This window comes from Rhamphochromis longiceps, linkage group LG19 (genome assembly GCF_057381845.1).
Source record: "Rhamphochromis longiceps isolate RC_006_pf linkage group LG19, R_longiceps_female_GT1.1, whole genome shotgun sequence".
NCBI classification, from domain to species: Eukaryota; Metazoa; Chordata; class Actinopteri; order Cichliformes; family Cichlidae; genus Rhamphochromis; species Rhamphochromis longiceps.
In genome coordinates this window covers 28,150,899-28,172,679 of record NC_140575.1, presented here as the reverse complement: position 1 = coordinate 28,172,679, position 21,781 = coordinate 28,150,899, and the positions used below count along the sequence as shown (strand labels likewise).

Below are 21,781 nucleotides of genomic sequence, written 5' to 3'. Positions count from 1 at the left end.
GTATGATTCCTGTTTTATTTTGACAGTCTTGTGTTCCGTGTTTAGTGTGTTTAGTTTTGCTTCCCCTCTGGTATCGTGTCAGCTGTGTTTTCACTTCCATTATTAGCCATTGTCGAGCTTTCTGTTTACCTCCTCACGTCTCCATGGTTCATGGCGTCAGGATTTTCAGGTTTCATGTTTTGGTTTTTCCCAGTTTTGGTTTTGTTAGTTCTTGTTCACTTTATGTTATCATTTATTTAAATATGTTTCATTGGCTATAATAAAGGCTATTTTTTTTCGTTAGATTCAGTCAACCCTGTTGGAATTTGACATAATCAACATGAAACCAAGGATCTGTTCTGCTTGTAACAACAGTTCAGACTGGTGATGGTAGTGATTTCTTGAACATAATAGCAAATTACTGAAGTCAGATGACCTCCATGGTCAACAGATCCCAATAATATTCCCAAGATTTACATCATGGATGTGCAGCTGACAAATCTGTTGCAACTCCAAGATGCTCCATGTATTACATAAAATCTTGGATGGCAGGGGAAGGCTATGAAAGTAAAGACACTTTACTGTTTTTAAATCTCTAAACGAAATAAAAAGTACCTTCGGCTGCTCTCCTGACACAAGATGTTAACCTCAACAGTATGGAGCTACAAATATCTAACCTATTCTGTACTGTAATTAATTTGTGTCCTTTTTCATTTTTGAAAATGAAAATTTCCCCCTCAGTAAAGTACAATTCCCTAATGCAGTACTTTTATACATTTAGGTCTTGCATTCACTGCCAGTAATGACCCTAAACAGACATAAAACGAAAAAACATCTAAGAGATTTTTATCCGATTTAACTGTTTGCAGTTACGATTCTCTGCACAAGAGTAACCAAAAGATTACAACACATCATCTAAAAACTTGTGTGATCTGCTTCAACTGAGGTTCCAGCTTTTAACCTTCCCTTGGAGAGCAGAGAAGATGAGTGCCCCGGGGCTGGCAGTCTAATATTAGAGTCATGTTTGTCGTAACATTCCTCTTTGAGAAAATCCACTCTGGGCTGATTATCAGTGTGATCCACTCTAGTAGACCGGCAGCGGTGAACGTGCCATCGTAGCTAGTGCCATCATCAGCTCTGTGAATCGCTACTGGAGTTCATAAGCGAAGACGTTCTTTAATAATCTTTTATGAAGATAGGTTTGTAAGTGTAGTTTCTACTGAACTTGTGAATTTCTTTCGAGGCTGTTAACACATGTAGACACATATTAAGAACTGTGAATGGTAAAGGTCAGGTTGTGTTCATGGATAACCACCACAGTATTCAGTAGCAGCACAGGTTGTTACATATTTGAGACACTTTTTACTATATTGCATTTTACAGTAGAATTATGGGAATTAAAGTAATGTTTGTCTACAAAGTTGTACTCTGCTCTCTAAGGTCGAGATTAAGCAGAGGAAACTTTAATGGACACTTTAATATGAAAGTGTTTTTTGACACATTAATCGTGTACTTAATTCCTCATGTGGAGGCAATCCTGCCTTCTCTGAGAATTGTGGGGGCTTTGCCAGCCTTGAGGGAACTTATTAATTACACAAACTAAATTATACACTAATTAGTTAAATAAGTAAGACAAATTAATACTCAGACAACTGATCTAGCAGTCAAATTTACTATATAGTGCATGTTTTATTTATTTAATTATAGATAGATAGATAGATAGATAGATAGATAGATAGATAGATAGATAGATAGATAGATAGATAGATAGATAGATAGATAGATAGATAGATAGATAGATAGATAGATAGATAGATAATTATGTCAAGTATAAAAATGAGAATAGAAAAAGACGAATATAAATAAACTTGTATCTATTAATATAATAAATATTTTGTGGTTTTGGGGCTTTGATACATGTCTGCAGTAATATCTACTAAAAGAAGCAATCTGTACCCTACAGTTTTCTTCCCTTCCTGTTATTGTGCACCATCGTGGCCAAAATTGCTGAACCGCCAACAGAGGGCGTTATGCTAAGCAATCCAGTCAGGATTCAAAACCTGAACTATTTAAAGCCAATGAAAAGAAAAAGTGTTCAGGCTCTGCAGATACAAAAATAATTCATTCAGAAATAAACCTCTTATTGTCCAAGCTACTTTTACCAAAAAACGCATGACCCACTTTATAAGCACTTAAAGTAGGAAATATTTTAGAAAACAATGTGGAAAAATCACAGACATATACTCCCAAAGAAAGAAAGAAAGAAAGAAAGAAAGAAAGAAAGAAAGAAAGAAGTATTATTTGAAGATTGGACAAACATGCTGAAAGAAGATACTAAAATGATTAGGAACCTGCAGCAATGCATTTAAGCATTTCTTTCTACAGTATACAGGTATACAGACAGTTTGCAAGATACCCCTTTGCATGCATGCACGTATGCAATATATGCAATTGCAAGATAACAGAATATGAGGCGAGAGGTTGTAAACATGTGGCTGGGACATGGAAAGTCCCTTAACCCTGTAAAGCCTAAATTATTAATGAAATAATTGCTAAAACATTAACATTTCTAGCAACCTTCTGACCTCCTGACAAAATACAGATAAAATCAGAGATTAATTTGCATACAGGATTTTTAATTTGTATAATATTTACTACATTTTTTTTAAATAAATGTATTGTGCAATTTATTTGGGTTTTTGAAGGGAAAGGTATCACAATGATGATGTAGAAGTCACAAAGACTCAAAAACCCCCTCATGTATCAAATATGGCACACTTAGTGTTACAGGGTTAAAGCTGCAAGGTTGCCAGGACTACCAAATATGCTTCTGTTCTGACGGCCTCATGGGCTCAAAGGAATTTACTTATTCAGTCTGATCATGTTAGCAACAGTTCCTAGGAGGGCCAAAATGCATTGCACCATTAGGCAGTCAAAACTCCAAATACTTAATCCAGACAGACACAGGTCACACACAGAGAGGCAAAAGGGGAAAGGAAAAGAAATCCAGCACGATTCAGGTAAAAAAAAAAAAAAAAAAGAATTGGACAAGAAAAAAATAATACACAGTGAATAACTGGAAAAACAAAGAATACATGAGGAGAATACTGGAGAGTGATCCTGGGAAACCTTCCTCCTGCTTTATTTAAGATTTAAGATAGTAGCAGTATAGTAAAATTCCCTCCATCCATCACTTATGCCAGCTGCTCTGAAATAAGAAGGAATTCATGATCCTAAATGATATTTATGGTTCACATTTAAAACATCAAAACAGCTAATGCCATGAAATGGAAAACACACATTTAGTTTATGTTCTTCTTAGCATCATGACGTGCTGCGCTGTATGCTTACTGCTCAATAACACTAAAAACAAAATCGAAATGGGGGCCATTCGATTCCTATACAACCGTTGCAAGAGCTTGGTTCGCATTGCCGGCAATATGTCGGACTCGTTCCCGGTGGGTGATGGGCTCCGCCAGGGCTGCCCTTTGTCACTGATTCTGTTCATAATTTTTATGGACAAGATTTCTAGGCACAGCCAAGTGGCGGAGGGCTTTCACTTTGGTGGCCTCAGAATCTCATCTCTGCTTTTCGCGGATGATGTGGTTCTGTTGGCTTCATCAGGTGAGGGCCTCCAGCTCGCACTGGAACAGTTCGCAGCCGAGTGTGAAGCAGCGGGAATGAGGATCAGCACCTCCAAATCTGAGGCCATGGTTCTCAGCCGGAAAAGGGTGAAGTGCCCACTCCGGGTCGGGGATGAGTTCCTGCCCCAAGTGGAGGAGTTCAAGTATCTCGGGGTCTTGTTTGCGAGTGATGGGAGAAGGGAGCCGGAGATCGACAGACGGATTGGTGCGGCAGCTGCAGTGATGCGGACGCTGCACCGGTCCGTCGTGGTGAAGAGGGAGCTGAGTGTAAAAGCGAAGCTCTCAATTTACCGGTCGATCTACGTCCCTACCCTCACCTATGGCCACGAGCTGTGGGTAGTGACCGAAAGAACGAGATCGCGGATACAAGCGGCAGAAATGAGCTTCCTCCGAAGGGTGGCTGGCCTCTCCCTTAGAGATAGGGTGAGAAATCCGGCCACCCGGGAGGGGCTCAGAGTAGAGCTGCTGCTCCTCCACATCGAAAGGAGCCAGCTGAGGTGGTTCGGGCATCTGACAAGGATGCCTCCTGGGCACCTCCTGGGTGAGGTGTTCCGGGCATGTCCCACCGGGAGGAGGCCCCGGGGCAGACCCAGGACACGCTGGAGAGATTATATCTCTCGGCTGGCCTGGGAACGCCTTGGTATTCCCCCGGATAAGCTGGAGGAGGTGGCTGGGGAGAGGGAGGTCTGGGCTTCTCTGCTTATGCTGCTGCCCCCGCGACCCGGCCCCGGATAAAGCGGATGAAGATGGATGGATGGATGGATGGATGGACAAAATCGAAATGATGGAGAATAAAAAGTTTGGATGAGGAAAACTAATGAATAAATCAAATGAGTTTCATTGTACGAGCTGGGTCAGATGCAGTTTTTATTGAATAGATTTTACATTGGGTTGGGTTTGTCTCACCTAATGCTAATCCAATCACAATGCAACTCAAATCCAATCAATCAGAATATGATAATGATGCAGAAGGATAATTTATTCGAGAAGACAATGATTTCAAACACTGATTACTTCCATCACTGGAGACAATGACAAAATCAGCTCATACACCAGGGAGCACTCTCTCAAATTAGCAATCATTAAGTTATCTGTGATATGTGACAAAATGAACATCATCAATGACCCTTTCAATATCCCGTGTAATTGGAGCTTAAAAAGGCTTGTGGCTTCTTGGGGGAGTTTGTTGACAGGTGGAAGTCTAGAAATTAATTCTTCATGTCTTTTTTCTCATAAGAGGTGCCAGTTTAGATTCCCGTGAGGTTTTCCTCATGCTCTCTTAGTTGGAGAGAAGTGGAAAGCCTACACCCCCGTGTTCTGAGAAGCAGGATGGAACTGTGGCTCCTGGTATCCGGTCTACTGTGTTCCCAGTGAGCAGAAAATATTGAGAAGGGGAAAAAAGATTTACATGGAAGAGTTCAAAAGAACAATAAAGGCCAAAGAGAAAATAAAAAAGGAGGAGGTCAGGTCAAGTAACAGCCCATCAGGGTAAATCTCTGTCCCACAGCAGGATGACACGGGCAGCACGGAAACCATGACTAAATCAACCTCAGAATATAAACGTGCAATATAAAGCTGCATCAGCCACAGGCCAAAACATATATCTGTAGCGCTGTTATGACAGGATTGATTACAGCAGAGTTAAGCATGAAAAGTGACGAAAACATGAATCAAATACAGTGACCGATGCGACTGATGAATTTCACGGCCATCAAAGCAGACATGTGCAGAAGTACGCAGCAAACCCGAGACTGCCGCACAGGTGATGCGCGCTCTTGTTCCCGTGCGCATCTGCTCATTTATGTATGTTTTCGCGTCTCCTCCGAGATTAAGTGGATCAGACATTTTTAATCTTGTCAGGGGAGCTTTACTAGAGAGCTCTTGCTTTGTCTGGAGATCCTCTGCATCTTTCTCAGTGCCTTTGAAATCTTAGTAGCGAAACACGATCTGTTTAACATAAGTAAGAATACACACTTAAAATAGGGCTGACCAAAATGTTAACTGCTAACTGAGCATGAACAGTTTATCATAGCATGTGAGGGGTTTTTATTTCAACGTGCTGTAACAAAAAAAGACCTTTTTAAAATAACCCTTTGATGACATTGATCTTTAGATCACAGCCATGTGTCTTTTTGGTTGTCAAAGCTGTGACTTTACTGGTTAATCTATGTAACAACCTGAGATTTGAATAATAACCTGAATTATTCAGTAAGGAAGCGAAGAGGGAGTACTAGATATAACCTCAGGCTCTTCAAAGAAATACAGCATTACTTTCATTTGATTTGATTTTTCCATTGGCCCACATCTTTCTCCTCTTTGAGACATTTCAAATCGATTATCTACTCACCCATCACAGTCATGAGATGTGTTAAGCAGAAGCAGCGGGGTTCCAATCAGAATTTCTAATGGCAATGTTGCCACTTCCTGCCCCTCTGGACACAAACCACTTGAAATTAGGGTGAAATCTTTTTTTTCCCTCCACGGTGGAAGGCCATCGTCAAATCAGGAAGGACCTGCAGCTTCAAAATGTGTAGTTAAGATGAATTTGTGGACCTCAGAGGTTTTTTGTGGACCTCTGAGATAAGGCTGACCTGGAAAAAAGCAACTATGAATGGAAACACACTGCACCCACATCCTACACTGGAGCATGATTTACAGCTATAACATTTCAAGGTGTAGTACTTTATGTTACACATGTTTCAAGTGGGTGTGGGTCAGTCTCCACAGTTTTGACTTCATTTAAACCTGATAGACAAAATTCATCAGTTAGCAGAAATAAAAAAAACTGGAACCTACTAAAACTCTACAAAAAATGTAGCTCCTGAATAAAAACAAGATCATTCCTTCTATTTTATCTTTTTGCTTCGAATATCTCAAATTGGAGAACATGATTAATTTGTTGAGATAATATGATAACCACAACACTTTAGAAGTAATCGGTAAAATAATTGAGAAGTGATGCATTTCTAAGTCTACCACTCCAACGATGATTAAAAAGTACTTTTGACTGCCACCTTATACATAAGAAGTCACAACACTGGTATGTTAGATTTTCTCACACAATCCTCAAGGGATTTGTGTCTTCCTCCTCGAAATGAGCTGTTGGCTCATTTCGAGGAGGAAATGAATTAATGCTTATGATAGGACACACCATAGATCTGGTCATTTTACATCAGAGGCCTTGGGATGATGGAGTAGAACACCACGTTGACCCGTGCTGCTGTGAGCTTGGACATGCGGATGCTTCGGCTGAATACTCTTATTTGGTCTGAAGCTGGTGGAAAGCTGGGTCAGGCAGAAGCATCGGTTGTACATATAAGGTTGATTAATAAATGTGAACATGCCAGTGAGCAGAATGGAGTTTCAAGGAAGAAACACAGCTGGAAGTCATCCAGAGGTGCACAAGCAGATGATTCAGAGAAGAGATCTGCCAAGTTGAGATTAAGCGTGTTTTTTGCTTTTTATGGGCAGAGCTGAGAAACCCGATTTGGCTCAGTAAGTATATTTTAATCCTTAGGATGATCGCAAAAGATTGGTTTGAAATGGTCAGCTTCTTTTTATCTCCTGAGTATTAAAAAGAAAAATAAAGTCCTAGTTCTTCTTATATACAAGGATGTGTGTCATAGCTACGCAACAGAACTGCTGTCCCGTTCTGCCCTGTCAGTGAAATGAAGAAAGAAACCAAAAGGTCAGTGTGGTCAGACGTTTGCATACACTCATCATGGGCATCGAGGCCATGGTATTTTTGAGATTTTAAGGATTTATTTGAACTGTCCACAACAGTGGAACGATTGTGCAGCATCCATAATGTTTCGTCTTTATTGGATAGTTTGATGCTGAAGATCTGGTATTTGGTCCTTTGCTCACCCACTGAGCTAAAGTGGTGCAAATTCAAATTTATTTCAGATTTTGTCTAATACACACAGGGTCAAAATAATAGAGAGGCTAAAATATATGCATGTAATCACTTAAATATTTTATGGTGCTGAAGGTTCCATAATGTTGTTTAACCAACTAATATTAACTTTATGATTATGACTGACTATAACTGGTAGTTTACAGATTTTTATTTATTTTTTTTGGTAAATGATAAGTGGACATGTTTTTTTTACTTTTCTATCTGAGCACTCAAAGCGATTTACACAACTTGCTGTATTCACCCAAGGACTTTTTCTATGCTCTTTCTATGTAATTGCTTCCTATCTAGCATTAACACACATTCACGCTCCAATGGATACATCGGAGAACAATTTCAGGTTGGTATCTAGCCCAAGGATATTTTTGGCATGCAGACTGGAGGGATCGAACCTTGAACCTGGAGATATAAGCAGAAAAATTGTAGATTTTAAGTTGAGAAAATATCTTGGAGCCTTTCTAAACAACTGAAGATTCCAAGATCACCAGTTCAAAAAATTGTATGTAAGTTATTCAGATGTGTCACACTTAGCCGAGGTCTAGAAGAAGACCCAACCTGTGACCCTCAGATGAGAGGTAATTGTTTAGGATGTTCAAAATCAACCCAGGAACCACCAAGACTCAATCCTACCAGAAAATGGAAACTGCTGGAATGCCATAGTGGAGCCAATTTGAAATCGCCATGGACAGGGACACAAAAAAAAAAAAAAAAAAAAGAAATTGCCATGGACTGTATGTTTGGAGCTGTAAAGATGAGCTTTTCAGAGCTAAGAACGCTATAGCAACCGCATGCATGGTGTTAGCAGCATCATGCTCTTTGGCCGGTTTGCTGCCAGTGGATCAGGTACCCTGCAGAAAGTGGATGGAATAATGGAGAAGCAGAACTACCTCAAAATCCTTCAACTAAACTGCAAGACAGTTGAAACTTGGATACGAGTGTTCCAAGAGGACACGGATCGAACATTAAAACTGGTTTTGTTAAAGAAGGCTGACATCGAACTTCCAAAACAGCCTTCCCAACACCCCAACCTCAACCTTATTGAAAATTTATGGATTATGATTCAAAGCCAGGCCTATGCCGGGAAAGTAACCATTTTAAATGAACGCAGCGTGGCGCAGCGTGTTTTGGGGTTTAAAAGCCACTGAGACCTGGTGTTTAGAAAAAAAGTGGAAGCAGAGCAACTACGGACGAAAGTTTTGGCCTGTCTCAGCAATGCAAAGCCCCCAGCATCCAACATCACCATGGAGGAGAGGAAGGCACTCACATCACTTAGTGATGACAACAACATTATCATCCTTCCGGCAGACAAGGGTAGGTGCACAGTATTGCTAAACCAGAAAGACTATCATGAGAAAATTTTGTCACTACTCAGTGATGAAAATACTTATGAGCCCCTGAAACGAGACCCAGGAAGTGGCTACAGGAAGAGGGTGATAGACTGTCTGAAGCAGTTAGAACAAGACGAGGCTATTGACCGGACCTCATACCACAGGCTATACCCAGGGGAGTCTACACCAAGTCTGTATGGTTTACCAGAAATACATAAACAGGATGCACCTTTAAGACCGATTGTCTGCATGATCAACTCTGTCTCCTATAACATCTCCAAGTTTCTGGCTTTGATCCTCAACCCGCTGGTGGGCAGCTCTGAACACCACATCCAGAACACCCTGGATTTTGTTGAGAAGGTGAGAGATGTTACATCTCTCTTCACTTGCATCCCAGTCACAGAAGCGTTGGAGGTAGTCCGTAAGAGATACAGGATGACACTAACCTCAGCATCAGGACCACTCTCAGCATTGACCAAGTGTGTTTGCTTTTGGAACTGTGTCTTCATTCCACCTGCTTCACACACAAGGGTCAGTTCTACAGGCAGAAACATGGGTGTGCCGTGGGCTCCCCAGTTTCACCCATCGTGGCCAATTTGTACATGGAAGAAGTGGAAAAGAGGGCTTTGCTATCCTACCCTGGGACACCACCAAGCCATTGGTTCAGATATGTGGATGACACCTGGGTGAAAATCAAATCTCAGGACGTACCACAGTTCACGGATCACATTAACTCGGTGGACCGACACATCAAATTCACCAGGGAGGATATGAAAAGTGGCAGGTTAACCTTCTTAGACTGTGAGATTTCCATCAGGAATGGGGGACATCTAAAAGCTGACGTGTACCGTAAACCTACACATACGGATCAGTATCTAAGGTTTGACTCTCATCATCCACTGGAGCACAAACTGGGTGTCATCAGGACGCTACAACACAGAGCGAACACCATCCCCACAGACACAGCGGCCAGGGAAGCAGAAGAACAGCACATCAAGAAGGCCCTGAGTAAATGTGGTTATCCCAGCTGGACTTTTGTCAAAGCGGGAAAAACACCTAAAGAAAGCTCCAGCCGATCCAGGAGAGAAGGACAACCGCTGCCCGAGCGAAAACCTGCAGTGATCCCGTACGTGTCAGGAGTATCGGAGCAGTTGAGACACATTTTTTCTAAACACCGGGTCTCTGTGGCTTTTAAACCCCAAAACACGCTGCGCCAAAAACTGGTCCACCCCAAGGATCGGGTCCCCCGACACAAACAGAGTAACATAGTGTACGCTGTTAAGTGCCAGGCGGATTGCCAGGATTTATACATCGGGGAAACCAAACAACCTCTGGCGAAGCGAATAGCACAACACAGAAGAGCTACCTCGTCAGGCCAGGACTCTGCAGTCTATTTACACCTACAGGCCAGTGGACACTCTTTCAATGATGAGGATGTACACATCCTGGACAGGGAGGCCATTTACGTGAAAAGGGAAAGACCATCTCTGAATCGAGGAGGGGGCCTAAGGGTACATCTTTCACCATCTTACAATGCTGTGATTGCAGCCATTCCCCAACTCTCTGTGTGTTAGAGATCAGTGGGTTTTGGTCAGTGGTTGTTGATCAGTGGTCATGAGAATTTGCATAATTATGATTAAGGAACTGACATTGTGCAAATGTACTGTTTATAAGACTGGGGAAACCTGCAGTCAGCTAAGACTGAAGAAGTCACTTGGATGAGTGACGAAACGTTTCTCCCACAAAACGCTACGTCCAGATGAACAGAATCAGCTTTTTGGCCATTTTAAAGGAATTCTACCAATTTTGCTATGAAGAGTGATCAGATATCCAGCCAAAATAAGGCTAGTTCATGGCTACCAAAAGCATCTGGTCAAGGTGCAACTTGCTAAGGGACATTGAACCAAATATTAATTGGGGTGTATGTATATATTTGAACTGGTATACATTAAAGAAACTAGTTTCATACTTGTGCATTCAATTCTTGTTTTTTAAAATTAAAAATGTGTGCTGTTCAGTCATTCAACCCCAGAAAGAGAAAAGTTCAAATAAATCATTAAAAGCCCCAAATTACCATGACATATACGCACATGATGAGTGTATGCAAACTAAAGATTAATATAGCTACTTTAAAATAAATGGTCCTTAATTCAGTCTTTTAAATACCAAACCATAGTTTAACACAGGCAGGAGGCTTAACTTAAATGTTTTTGTAAAGAGGATGCTCTTATTCAAGTGTCACAACCTTGGGGGTGTTTGCAGACGAGCAGAAAAAGAGCTGAATTAGGTTATGTCAGGCAAATTTCATGCTAATAGCTCCGGTGACATTTTGCGTTATTATTGCTTATGAAAATGGAAAATTACAAATATGCTACTCAAGTTTCCATCTCAGTGCACCTTCTCATGCTTTAATATCAAAAGGTTAATAGACAATATGTAAATGACTCCAGAAGAAAAGGGGAACCCCTCATTTATATTCTTCAAAGTTCTCAGTGAAACTGAAATCCATATGTGGGTGATGGGTGTATTCATCACGGTGTTGGAGAATATGTGACTTGTGTAGCCAAACAAGTATAAGACAAAAACTTACTTGCGTTGTTAATAGTCTTATACAAGCCTCTCCTTGCAAACGAATGCAAATAAAATGGGGATTTTGCACTATGTGATAAAAGAGAGATAAAAAATGACCTTTTTAAGTTGAACTGCCATCTTTGTTGTTGTGGCAGTCTCTGCTCTCTGCCTCTTAACGAGGACTGAATAGAGTGTGGTGAGCTTGACCTCTGAGCAGGGCCATTTCAAGTTCAGCACAAATATCAGCTGAGAACAAGACATCTAACTCCCGCTAGTTCTTTAGGTCTTACACGACAGTTTACTTTCCCCTCTTACTTTTAACTTTGTGTGCCCTGAAAGCCTCGGTAAACAAAGAACACAGTCTGGAGTAATGTCAGTGAACCAAGCCCATCCTGAAAGGAAAATATTCAGATTTACAAATCAAAACTAAGAATGATCAAAAGGCACTTAATACGTAAAGTTAAACTCCTTATAGCATCATAAATAGAACGTCAACAATTCAAGCAGTTGAGATCTACATCTGTGAATGAATAGAATTCATCATTACCCCCACCACAGCCACAAGAGATGCTGGGTGTAGCTACTTGCTACCTAAATTCCTGTCTTTTGTGCCTTATATACACTATATGGACAAAGGTATTGGGCCACACCTCTTAATCTTTGAATCGAGGTGTTTGCAGTCCTATTGCACCGGTGTACAGAACCAAGCACCCAGACATCCAGTCTGCCTTTACAAACATTAGTGAAAGAATGGGTCATTCTGCAGAGACACTGTTGCCACAGCTCTGTTTGTGAAATTTCTTCCCTCCTAGATATCAGCTGTATGGTGGTATTATTACCACAGCCAAAGAGGTTATGTTCTTGGTAGTGCTTGCGTGCTTACATATGTGTCCTTCTGTCTGTAAGCACGACAGTTCAGAACAGAAATTCTGATAAATCTTTTTAGGGATGTAGACTTGACGTCCACTGACGTCGCCAACGTCAACTTAATTATTTATTGGTGAAAAAACTGTGATTTTTACAAGTGTGATGTGTATTACCAACATATAGAACGTACCATATAAATATTTTAAAGTATTATGTCACATTTGACCTCTCCTTTAAAGTCAATACTTTGCTATAAAGGTAAAAGTGATAATAATAAAGAGCTGTTTAAAACTATGTTGTTTTTTTGTTTTTGCTATTGTTTGGGCTGAGAATACAGGCATATAGGGAATGGTATATGAGGTTTCTAAATATCACATTACTTTTGACCTCTGATTTATTCTTCAAGGTCAGATAAGTTTTAAATTTTTTAATCTTTAAAATGTCTCTAAATTCTACTGCCTTTGTCTGCATAAGCAAAATTTGGGAAACGACACTGTGGGTTCTAAATATCAAGTAATAGTTTGCATCCAAATGTGTCACATTTTACCTCTGATCTCACTTTTATATTTCACATCTGTGTTTCTTTCAAAGTGAGCTCAAAATGCTGTATTGCCTTAAAGAATTAGAAAGAGAAAGATGAGCTGCCTTAGTGGAAATTTGTGTTCTCGATTCATGTTGTTCAAGTGGAAGTGTTTAGGAAAACCCAGTATTACGCAAAATGTTTAATACGCACACCGGTCCACTGTGTCCATTTCACGCTTTGCCGCTCCAAAACATGAAATGGGCATGCATGCACAAGCTGCATTACCAGCAGGGGGAGATAATTTATATAAAGCCAAGAAGTTGGTAGTGAGCAAAAAACATACAAAGTGCATTCCAGGGTCCTTAATTGTCTAAATAATTAAGCGAGGTGGCTAACACGAGTTAATGATGTCTGTTTAAACGCTTTCCAATGATTGTTTTCATGTTGGCTTCAAATAAAATATCTCCCTCTGCTGTTACTGCAGCGTACTGCACCTTTTCCATCCTCTTTTCACACTTGGGAGAGGCAAAGAGTACAATGGACACTGTGGACCGTAATGTCTATTACACAGTATCGGGTTTTTAAAGAACCATACCAAGTTGCATACTGCATAAAAGTCTGACTCAGTAATTGCAGAGCACAAAACTTCCTCTGCCGTTAACATCAGTACAGAAACTGTGACCCAGGAGCTTCATGGTATGGGTTTCCATGGCCAAGCATCTCCTGTAGCTCTAATGTGTAGGTGGCCCAGTGCTTTTGTCCACTGGGCCACCAATACATTACAGAAAATACAAAGGGTGTCAGCTCACCTGTTATCTTTACAGCTTCTCCCTGTTTTCCTCCAACAGAAGCAATGGTGGGTCATCAGAGACGTGCCTGAACCTGAGAGGTGGAAGGTATAAAGCCTGGTTCTTCAATTCCTTCTCTCTGGGATGCTTTGTCATGCTGCTTTGTTAGGTTATTTTGTCTCTTGTACCCTTGTTCAGCATCATCCATTCACAGCATATACCGCTGACACCCAACACTGTCATGTGAAACTACATGTTTAGTTATATAAACTGGTTGGCAAATTGGACTGTGCGGATTTGTTATTTGCCAGCCTGAGCCAAGCTGGTAACAATAAACAGAATATTTTCCACTGCAGAAAAATATGTTAATGCTGAAAATTTATACAGCTGATTTGTGTTTGAACATTTACGATGCTGCATGATACAAATAACCAAGAATCATCTCTGCAGAGTCAGAGCTCTGTAGCTTTTTTTATCAGCTTTTTTAGGAAATTGTAAAAGTTTAGAAGAGTTTAATGAAGTTTAAATTGTGCAGAAAGTTACCAGAACTTCTTTATTAAGGATTTAAACACACCCAATATTTTTGAATTATGAGATTTTTCAAATGAGAATGAGAAAGTAAATATAGATCACGCTGTTACTAGGTGATAACGGAGCAGCCATTACCAGTGATGCACACACAGTGTAGATGGATGGTTCATAAAGCAACCAATCTTCAGCAGTATGTGAACTTGTTATGTCACTATCTGGCTAATTTGATGATGTATTGCTTGTCAGGTAAAAGCTTATATTAAGTGTGACAGATATGCTAAGCTCTGATAGTAGTCCTACAAGTGTAAACACAGTCACACCACCAGAATGATGACATTATTACAAATACACTACGCCCCAATCTCCTTAATGCAAAATACTGCAGGACCTTTAAATTAAGCCACTATGCTGTAACACAGGTAAACTGCTTGTAGCCACAGATATGCTACGAAGCACGGAGCAAACATGCATCAATGAAGACTGTGATTTGACACACGCACACACACGTGATAACCATAGGCAATAACATGGGGTGCATCAGCGACACCTTTATGCACGCATGAACTGAGATCTGTTTAATGTTTGTGGGCATTTAACTCGATATTTCGCTGTTATCTCCAGAAACTGATGTTGGAGTGCAGATTTATGGCCCTGTCAGGTGGTTTCATTCACAACTAATCTGACATGATGGATTTTAAACTACTGTGGCTGTGAAATTAGCATGAGTACAGCAGGTTAACCATACATGAATATTCCAGAAAGCATAAAACCAGAAAACATAATATGCAAAACGGCAGTGGACATGTTTCAAAAAGTACACATTCACAGGTAAACCACACTGATTTCCTGCAAACCTTTACGAGTACATGTTAACGACAAAGTGTCACATTTGTAACATCTCTGAGTGATTCAGAATCAGGATTGCTAAACATTAATATAAGAGCCCACGTCTAATTGTTATTCACCATCAATCTCCTTTCTTTTTCATGTCACCGCATAGATGGCTTGCACAGGTGACTCGTTTTCCTTCCTGCCAAGGTCAATCATTACCACCTTGGAGAGATAATTTATTAATAGCAGATTGCCCTTTGTGCCTCCATTTTTTCAGGTGATGAATGCTTCAAACCTCGTTCAACCTTTGTCAGAAAGAGTGAAACGATAAAGCTGCTAACCAAAACTAGATTCAGTCGAGGAATATTTTACAGGTTCATCATCCATGTGTTCGGCCTCACTAGCTGTTACATCACCGGTGTCCTTCTCTCTACAGGCATATATGTGGCAGATTAGTAATGGAAATAGAAAAAAAGGGTGTGTGTAATTAATGTATTTGCTTCCACAATGCAGTCGTAGCATGTTAATCACAGATGCGTGCTGCTCTGCAACTGGTTTAGCAACTGTACCTACGGTACATGTATCATGCAAAAAAGCTTTTTAAACATCAACAACCAATTGCAAGATAGATTTATGCGATGCATTATGAATCCACTCTACTCTGCATCATTCTGTCCCTCCATTCAGCACTACAGTATGTGGCTTTGTGCTACACTGCACAATGACACAGCAAAAATGTTTAAGGTAATGTGTATGTGAAAAATGCTGCAGGAATCCTGACTTTAGGGGGGAACCACTCATACACGCACATACATGATGGCATTGTAGGTACCAGACTTCTGTAACCTGCTGTTTATCTCTACTTGAGGCTAGCTGCATGGCAGTACATTTGAGCGTCCAATCTGCACTCAGAGGGCACCCAGAGGGCTTTGGGTTGTCAGTTCATCAGGTACATGAGGGCTTCTCACAAACATTATGAGCCCCTTATTCACATACACACACACAGATCAACTTTGTCTGAGGGAAACAGCCACAGGTCACAAAGTTATGGAGTCAAATACAGAGTTAGCAGAGCAAAGCAAAAATCATAAAAAATGGTAATTAAATAAGAATTAAATAGAATTAATTACCATAGTCTAATAGAGTTTAAATAGAAAAAGTAAACCAACTCCAACATTAGCCCATTACTGTATGTCTTCTCCATTCTGAATGGCAGGTGGTCATTAAGTTCCTTGGCCAGTAAGAAAGTGTAAAAGTCTCAAACCTAAAACAGAACGAAAATGTTTTGGAATTGTCCTTTTGAAGTTACGCGACACGTCCCACAGCGCTGTGCCATTCCCACGAATCGCATTTTGAGCCTTTGCAGTCTCTTGCACTCAGCCGCTTTTCAGGTGAAGTCAGTTAAGTCTTTGGGGGTTTAGAGCTTAGGCCTTTGGATGGAGACTGGAATTGGGCCTAGTATAACACACTGAAATCTCCAACTTATCTGTCTGCTGTCAGTTCTCATTACGCTCGGTGCCAGTGCCAAGTTTTTGAAATCTTTGCTAGATATTTCTGGCTCCGCTGCATCAATTTTTATACTTTGCATGTATGCTTTGTTAAATTTTTTCACTGGTCTGACAATTGGAAGAATTGTTTCATGCAGACAAGAAAACCAAAAGCTCAACTTGTACTTTGTACTTGATTGCATAACCCCCATTGTGTGCAATTAAATTCCTCTGCACAGTACAAATATACTGTATGCCACAAAGAAAAGCTCATATATGATATATAGCATGCATAGTCGAGCATATCTTACCTTTTCTGCAAAGATCTTTTTCATTAAATGCAGATTGTCTATAATATAATACCTGTGTAAGGCATATATTTGTGTTTTGTCATGCATAATATCCACACTGCACTCAGTTTTGTTTAGAATGTTGCATAATTTGTGTTCAGATGGATGTTTGTCTGATGAAGATCTTGTAGGTTGAAACATTAAAAAACTCCCTTTGGGGACAACATTTTCCTCTGTCCTGCACCCGAACAAGCACGAAAATGTTTCTTATTTTTGTGGCAAAGCTCAACCCAAAGCTCAGCCCTGGTAAAGAGTGTTTCTCAGTTCATTTTATTCAATTTGTTCGTCGTCTTATCCTTAGCTGACCAAAATTTTGAGACTTTTTGTATTTATTATGTGTTTTATAGTCAAATAGTTTCAATAAAAGCATTTATTGTAGAACTGAATAAAGAATATTTATTATTACAACATTAGTTCGTGTTGCTGAAATCTCTGCATGGAGTTAAGACCTCTGATTCCCTTTAGGAAACATAAATAATGTGAAAGTCACAACCACAAGCAAAGTCTTTAAATATATAGATTACAGATATTACATTGTGTCAGTCTTGAACGCACCTGCGTCTGCCTTAGAAAATTGTATAAAATTCTCTGAATGACTTCCTGTTCAAGTGCAATCCTCTGTCAAGTGTTATGGGTCATGTTAAAATTCATATATGGAAAGCCAAAAGATGTCAGCGCGTGTGCTTCCATATGTCCTGACAACATGAGTGCCCCTTTCTGCATACGTGAAGTACACTAGAATAGCATCACTTGCGCTCGCTGTCATGACTTATTGAACTATGAAAGCAAAGACTTGTTCTCCTGCAGGAAGGCGGCAGAGGAAGGGCAGGGAGATGGTGAGGAGATCAAACAGCAGCGAGCTGCAGCGCAACCTTAAAACATGAGGAGGAAGTGATGCGAAACGACACCCTCTTGTCCACATTGATCCGCGCTGTTTAATGCTTTCCCACATCTCCGAGTGCCTCGAGAGGTTGTTGGATTTCAATTTTGATGTCATCATAATGTTTTCTGGCCGTGACTCTAATCTCTCATTAGATTTCAAGGTAACACCTCACAACAGGGAGAAAACTGCAAGTCATCTGCCACAATATAAACATGGCAAAACACAAATGAAAGGACCAGCATGGCTCATCTTTACTAAGAACTGCATTAAAGCTCTTACTCAAAGACAAATATTTGAAAGCCTTTATTACACAGCGCCTCTGAATGAGAACAAATACTAGAGCAACAAACTTTGTTTTCATTTTATGCTGGCAGATCTTCAGCATTTTTTATGTAGCTCTGCAAGCCAGATTCTACAATTCAGATCACTCTATGCGGCCATAAGATGGGGAAACCATGTGACACACGAACAGGACATACTGAAGAAACAGACTGAATGTGGCAGAAAACAGGCCCACCCATGCACAGTTAAACAAGATTAAGTTTGTTCAGCAGAATTGAATTTATTATGAGTGATCATCAGCTTTGCTGCATTAATATCAGCTGCAGATGAAGCTTTTCTTAAAGCCCCAGAACGAAAGCAGACTTCTCACTCTTCCTTTCAACTGCATGGGTGTGCCTTTCTAAACAAAGATAACCACAGCATCGAGCGGCCCAAGACTATGATCAAAATATAAACCTATGGTTATTTTCAGCATACATAGACATATAACTGAACCGGCAACCTTGCTTTCAGGTATTCACATAATCCCAAAAAAAATTATCCAGGGTCATTTATCCAAAAGGTATTTATGAATTCAAAATCATGTCTGTTGCTCCTGATTTCTGCTGCTTATTCACATTAATGGGTCAGGCATCATGGGAGTAAGTGCTATGCACTGCATTAACATACTTTACCAGCCAAATAGGAATCCACACAGAATAATCCATCACTTAACTGATATGTGAAAGGTTAAAGTGAAGCAGTGTCAAAAAAATTAGAAGTTTCCCACCACCACCCTCAATGTGCAAAATGCCTATCTTCACAAATGATTTCTCTTTGTATTAAATACTAAATCAGGTCTTTTGTAAATAAAAACAAGCTTCTTTTTTTTATTTTACTTTTTTCTAAATTGGCATTTCTCCTCATCATGGCTTCATTGAATTAGAATTTTTTTTAATGTATTTAGATAATGGAAATATTTTTTACAACTATGCCTTTTATGTAGAACAATTTCTCACCACTTTTTCTTTTTTTGTTCAATAAAACTGGCATTTTTTTTCATCTCCATCCCGATTCAAATGAAAAAAGTCCCATTTTCACATCCTCATAATGCCTGTGAGTCACAGAGAGCTTATTATTTGAAGGATTCTTGTTTCAGAAGTTCATATAAGAAAATAGACACATAAACAAAAGTTGTCAGTAACCGGAGGTGCTGCAGCTCACAGCCTGCAACATCTGAAGCGCGTGAGTTTGTGAAAAGCTTTTTTGAAGTCCTCGTTTGACATGGTGTATATGATCGGGTTGATGAGGGAATTGAGATATCCCAGCCAGGTGAAAAAGTCAAATAACTCGGGGTTAAAACATGTGTCACATGTTGCCACCAGCAACGTGTAGATGAAAAACGGAAGCCAGCAAATAATATAAGCGCCGAGGATTATCCCCAGAGTCTTCGTCGCTTTTCGTTCTCTTGCTGCTGAAATTCTCTTTTTCTCCAAAACCGCATCGGACAACGTCACTTTCACCTGGTTCTCGCTCGTTGAAGACCCGGTGTCGCTGGACGGAGCGTCGTGTCTCCCGCACTGCAGAGAGCTAGTGGACGCCGCGGACCCAGGGGAGTTGGAGACCAGGTGAGCCGATGTTAGTCTCTTCCCAACCTTCTTCGGGGACTGCTTCAGGATCCTTTTCCGAGCCTCCACGTATATCCGTCCGTAGAGGACAATGAGGAGCAAGGTTGGGATGTAGAAAGCCCCAAAAGTGGAGTAAATGGTGTAGAAAATGTGATCTGTGTTGACGCTACAGCTTGTTAATTCATCCGCTTTCACCTGTCTCCAGAAGAGAGGCGGGAGGGAGATGGAGATGGCGATGACCCAGGCTGTGGCCACCATCCCTGCCGCTCTTCCCGTTGTGCGCTTTTTAGAGTACTCCACTGCGTCAGTGATGGCCCAGTACCTATCCAAAGCGATTACGCACAGATGGAGGATGGACGCAGTGCAACACGTTATGTCCGAGGAGAGCCAGATGTCGCAAACTATTTGTCCGAGCGTCCAAGTGTGGATCACGGTGTACAGGACGCAGATGGGCATCACTAGGATAGACACCAGCAGGTCAGTGACGGCCAGAGAGGCGATCAGAAAGTTTGCGGGAGTTTGCAGCTTCTTCGACTGGGAAATCGTTGCGATGACAAAGGCATTGGATAAAGTGGTGGCGAGTGTGATAATCGAGAGAATCACAGCCAAGCTGATCTGATAGGCGAGACTCTCTGCGCTCTCATCCACAATGGATGAATTTGTAGTAAAACTGTCGTTTGTGGTGTTGACCGGCTGAGTTGGCTCGACTTGACCCGAGAGCTCCATAACTTTTAGTCACTTTTATCATATTTTATTTGCACCCTCTGATGTCTGGCATTGAATGAGCTTTCTCTCGTCGTTAGCGTTGCCTCATCCGTGCCATGCGTTCAGAGTAGTGGCACAGTGGAAACAGAAAAACTCACTCTTTTCTTCTTCATTTTTTCATCTTACATCAGATTTTAATGCGCAGATGTCGAAATATGGAGGCAAGTATCCATTCATCGCAGAAATGAAAACTTCTCCGGGTTTTAGCCATGAAAAGAAAACTTCCTAACTGTGGAAGCACGAAACAAATAAAAAGTATTGTGCATAAATGTTGAGCAGTGCGCCCTGATAACCCAACATCTGGGAGGATGTCACAAATAATCCACATGTAGGGCAGAGGTTCTCGAGAGCTATGCCTTTGCAGGCCCCTTGTGGTTGAATGCTGAGCCAACCCCGAGTCTCGATTTTATACAGACTCTGACATCAAACAAGCGCCACCGATCACAGCTCTCTCTCTCTCTCTCTCTCTCTGAAGAGTAGACTGCCTTCTGGGTCATAGTGCCCAGTGTTTCCCATTTGCCACATACCCTTCCAGATATATATATATATATATATATATATATATATATATATATATATATATATATATATATATATATATATATATATATATATATATATATAAAGAAACATCTTGGATTACAAAAGACAAAATGTGCTGTTGTCACCACACCAACTTTTAACATCCAACTTTGTAAAGCATACAACTATAGGTAATTAATGAACCATTAGAAGTATGAATAAATCTTAAGTCATTAGTATTGAATGTTAATAATTCAATGCGCCAAGTCAGTTAGTGTGCAAAATGCTCTCATTTAACCAACCATATTGGAGTTTTATGCACTGGTTACATTTGAAGTTGTCCATCTTTGTTTAGGGACACAACTTCTAAAACAACTTTGATCAAACATGATATTGATGTAGATGATCCAAAATCCAATTCAACAAAGATTTAAAGTAAGTCCGATTCTTACCCATGGCCTCGCCTTGGAGACCATATTGACCAAGCTGGTGCACCGCAGTATAAGAGGAAGTCTGATCTATTAAAGGAGCACTGCCAAGTCCCATTAAGTCCTTATAGACTGTAAGCATACCATCATTGGATTTGGTGCCAAATGCACTGGCTACATTTCAGTGACTTTTAAATATGGTTATTAATGAGCTGCAACGTTGTGCTGATTTTTTGGATGACGTGCTGGTATATAGTAGTGCCTAGAAAGATCATCTTTACCACATTTGTGTTTTGTGTTTTTACGAATAGCTAAATCTTGCAAAATAACATAACATGTCATCTCTTGGTAAGGTTGTGAGCCAAAGTCATGCGAGACCTGTTGATGCCAAGGTGTTAGCCATCAAGTAGTTCCCTGTTTCTACCACTATAAAGGAGCTTGTAGTTTGTTATTAGCATTATTTTTCCAACAAGGTTTTG

General features: G+C 40.4%; 1 protein-coding gene across 1 annotated transcript; it reads right to left on the bottom strand.

Annotated features, from left to right (window-relative positions):
• Positions 1-18,072: 18,072 nt before the first annotated feature.
• On the bottom strand, positions 18,073-20,719 carry htr1b (5-hydroxytryptamine (serotonin) receptor 1B). Its single transcript, XM_085391213.1, has one exon. It carries the CDS (start codon positions 20,311-20,313, stop codon positions 19,180-19,182), a length of 1,134 nt encoding a protein of 377 aa, XP_085247339.1. The 5' UTR covers positions 20,314-20,719; the 3' UTR covers positions 18,073-19,179.
• Between the last annotated feature and the right edge of the window lie 1,062 nt (positions 20,720-21,781).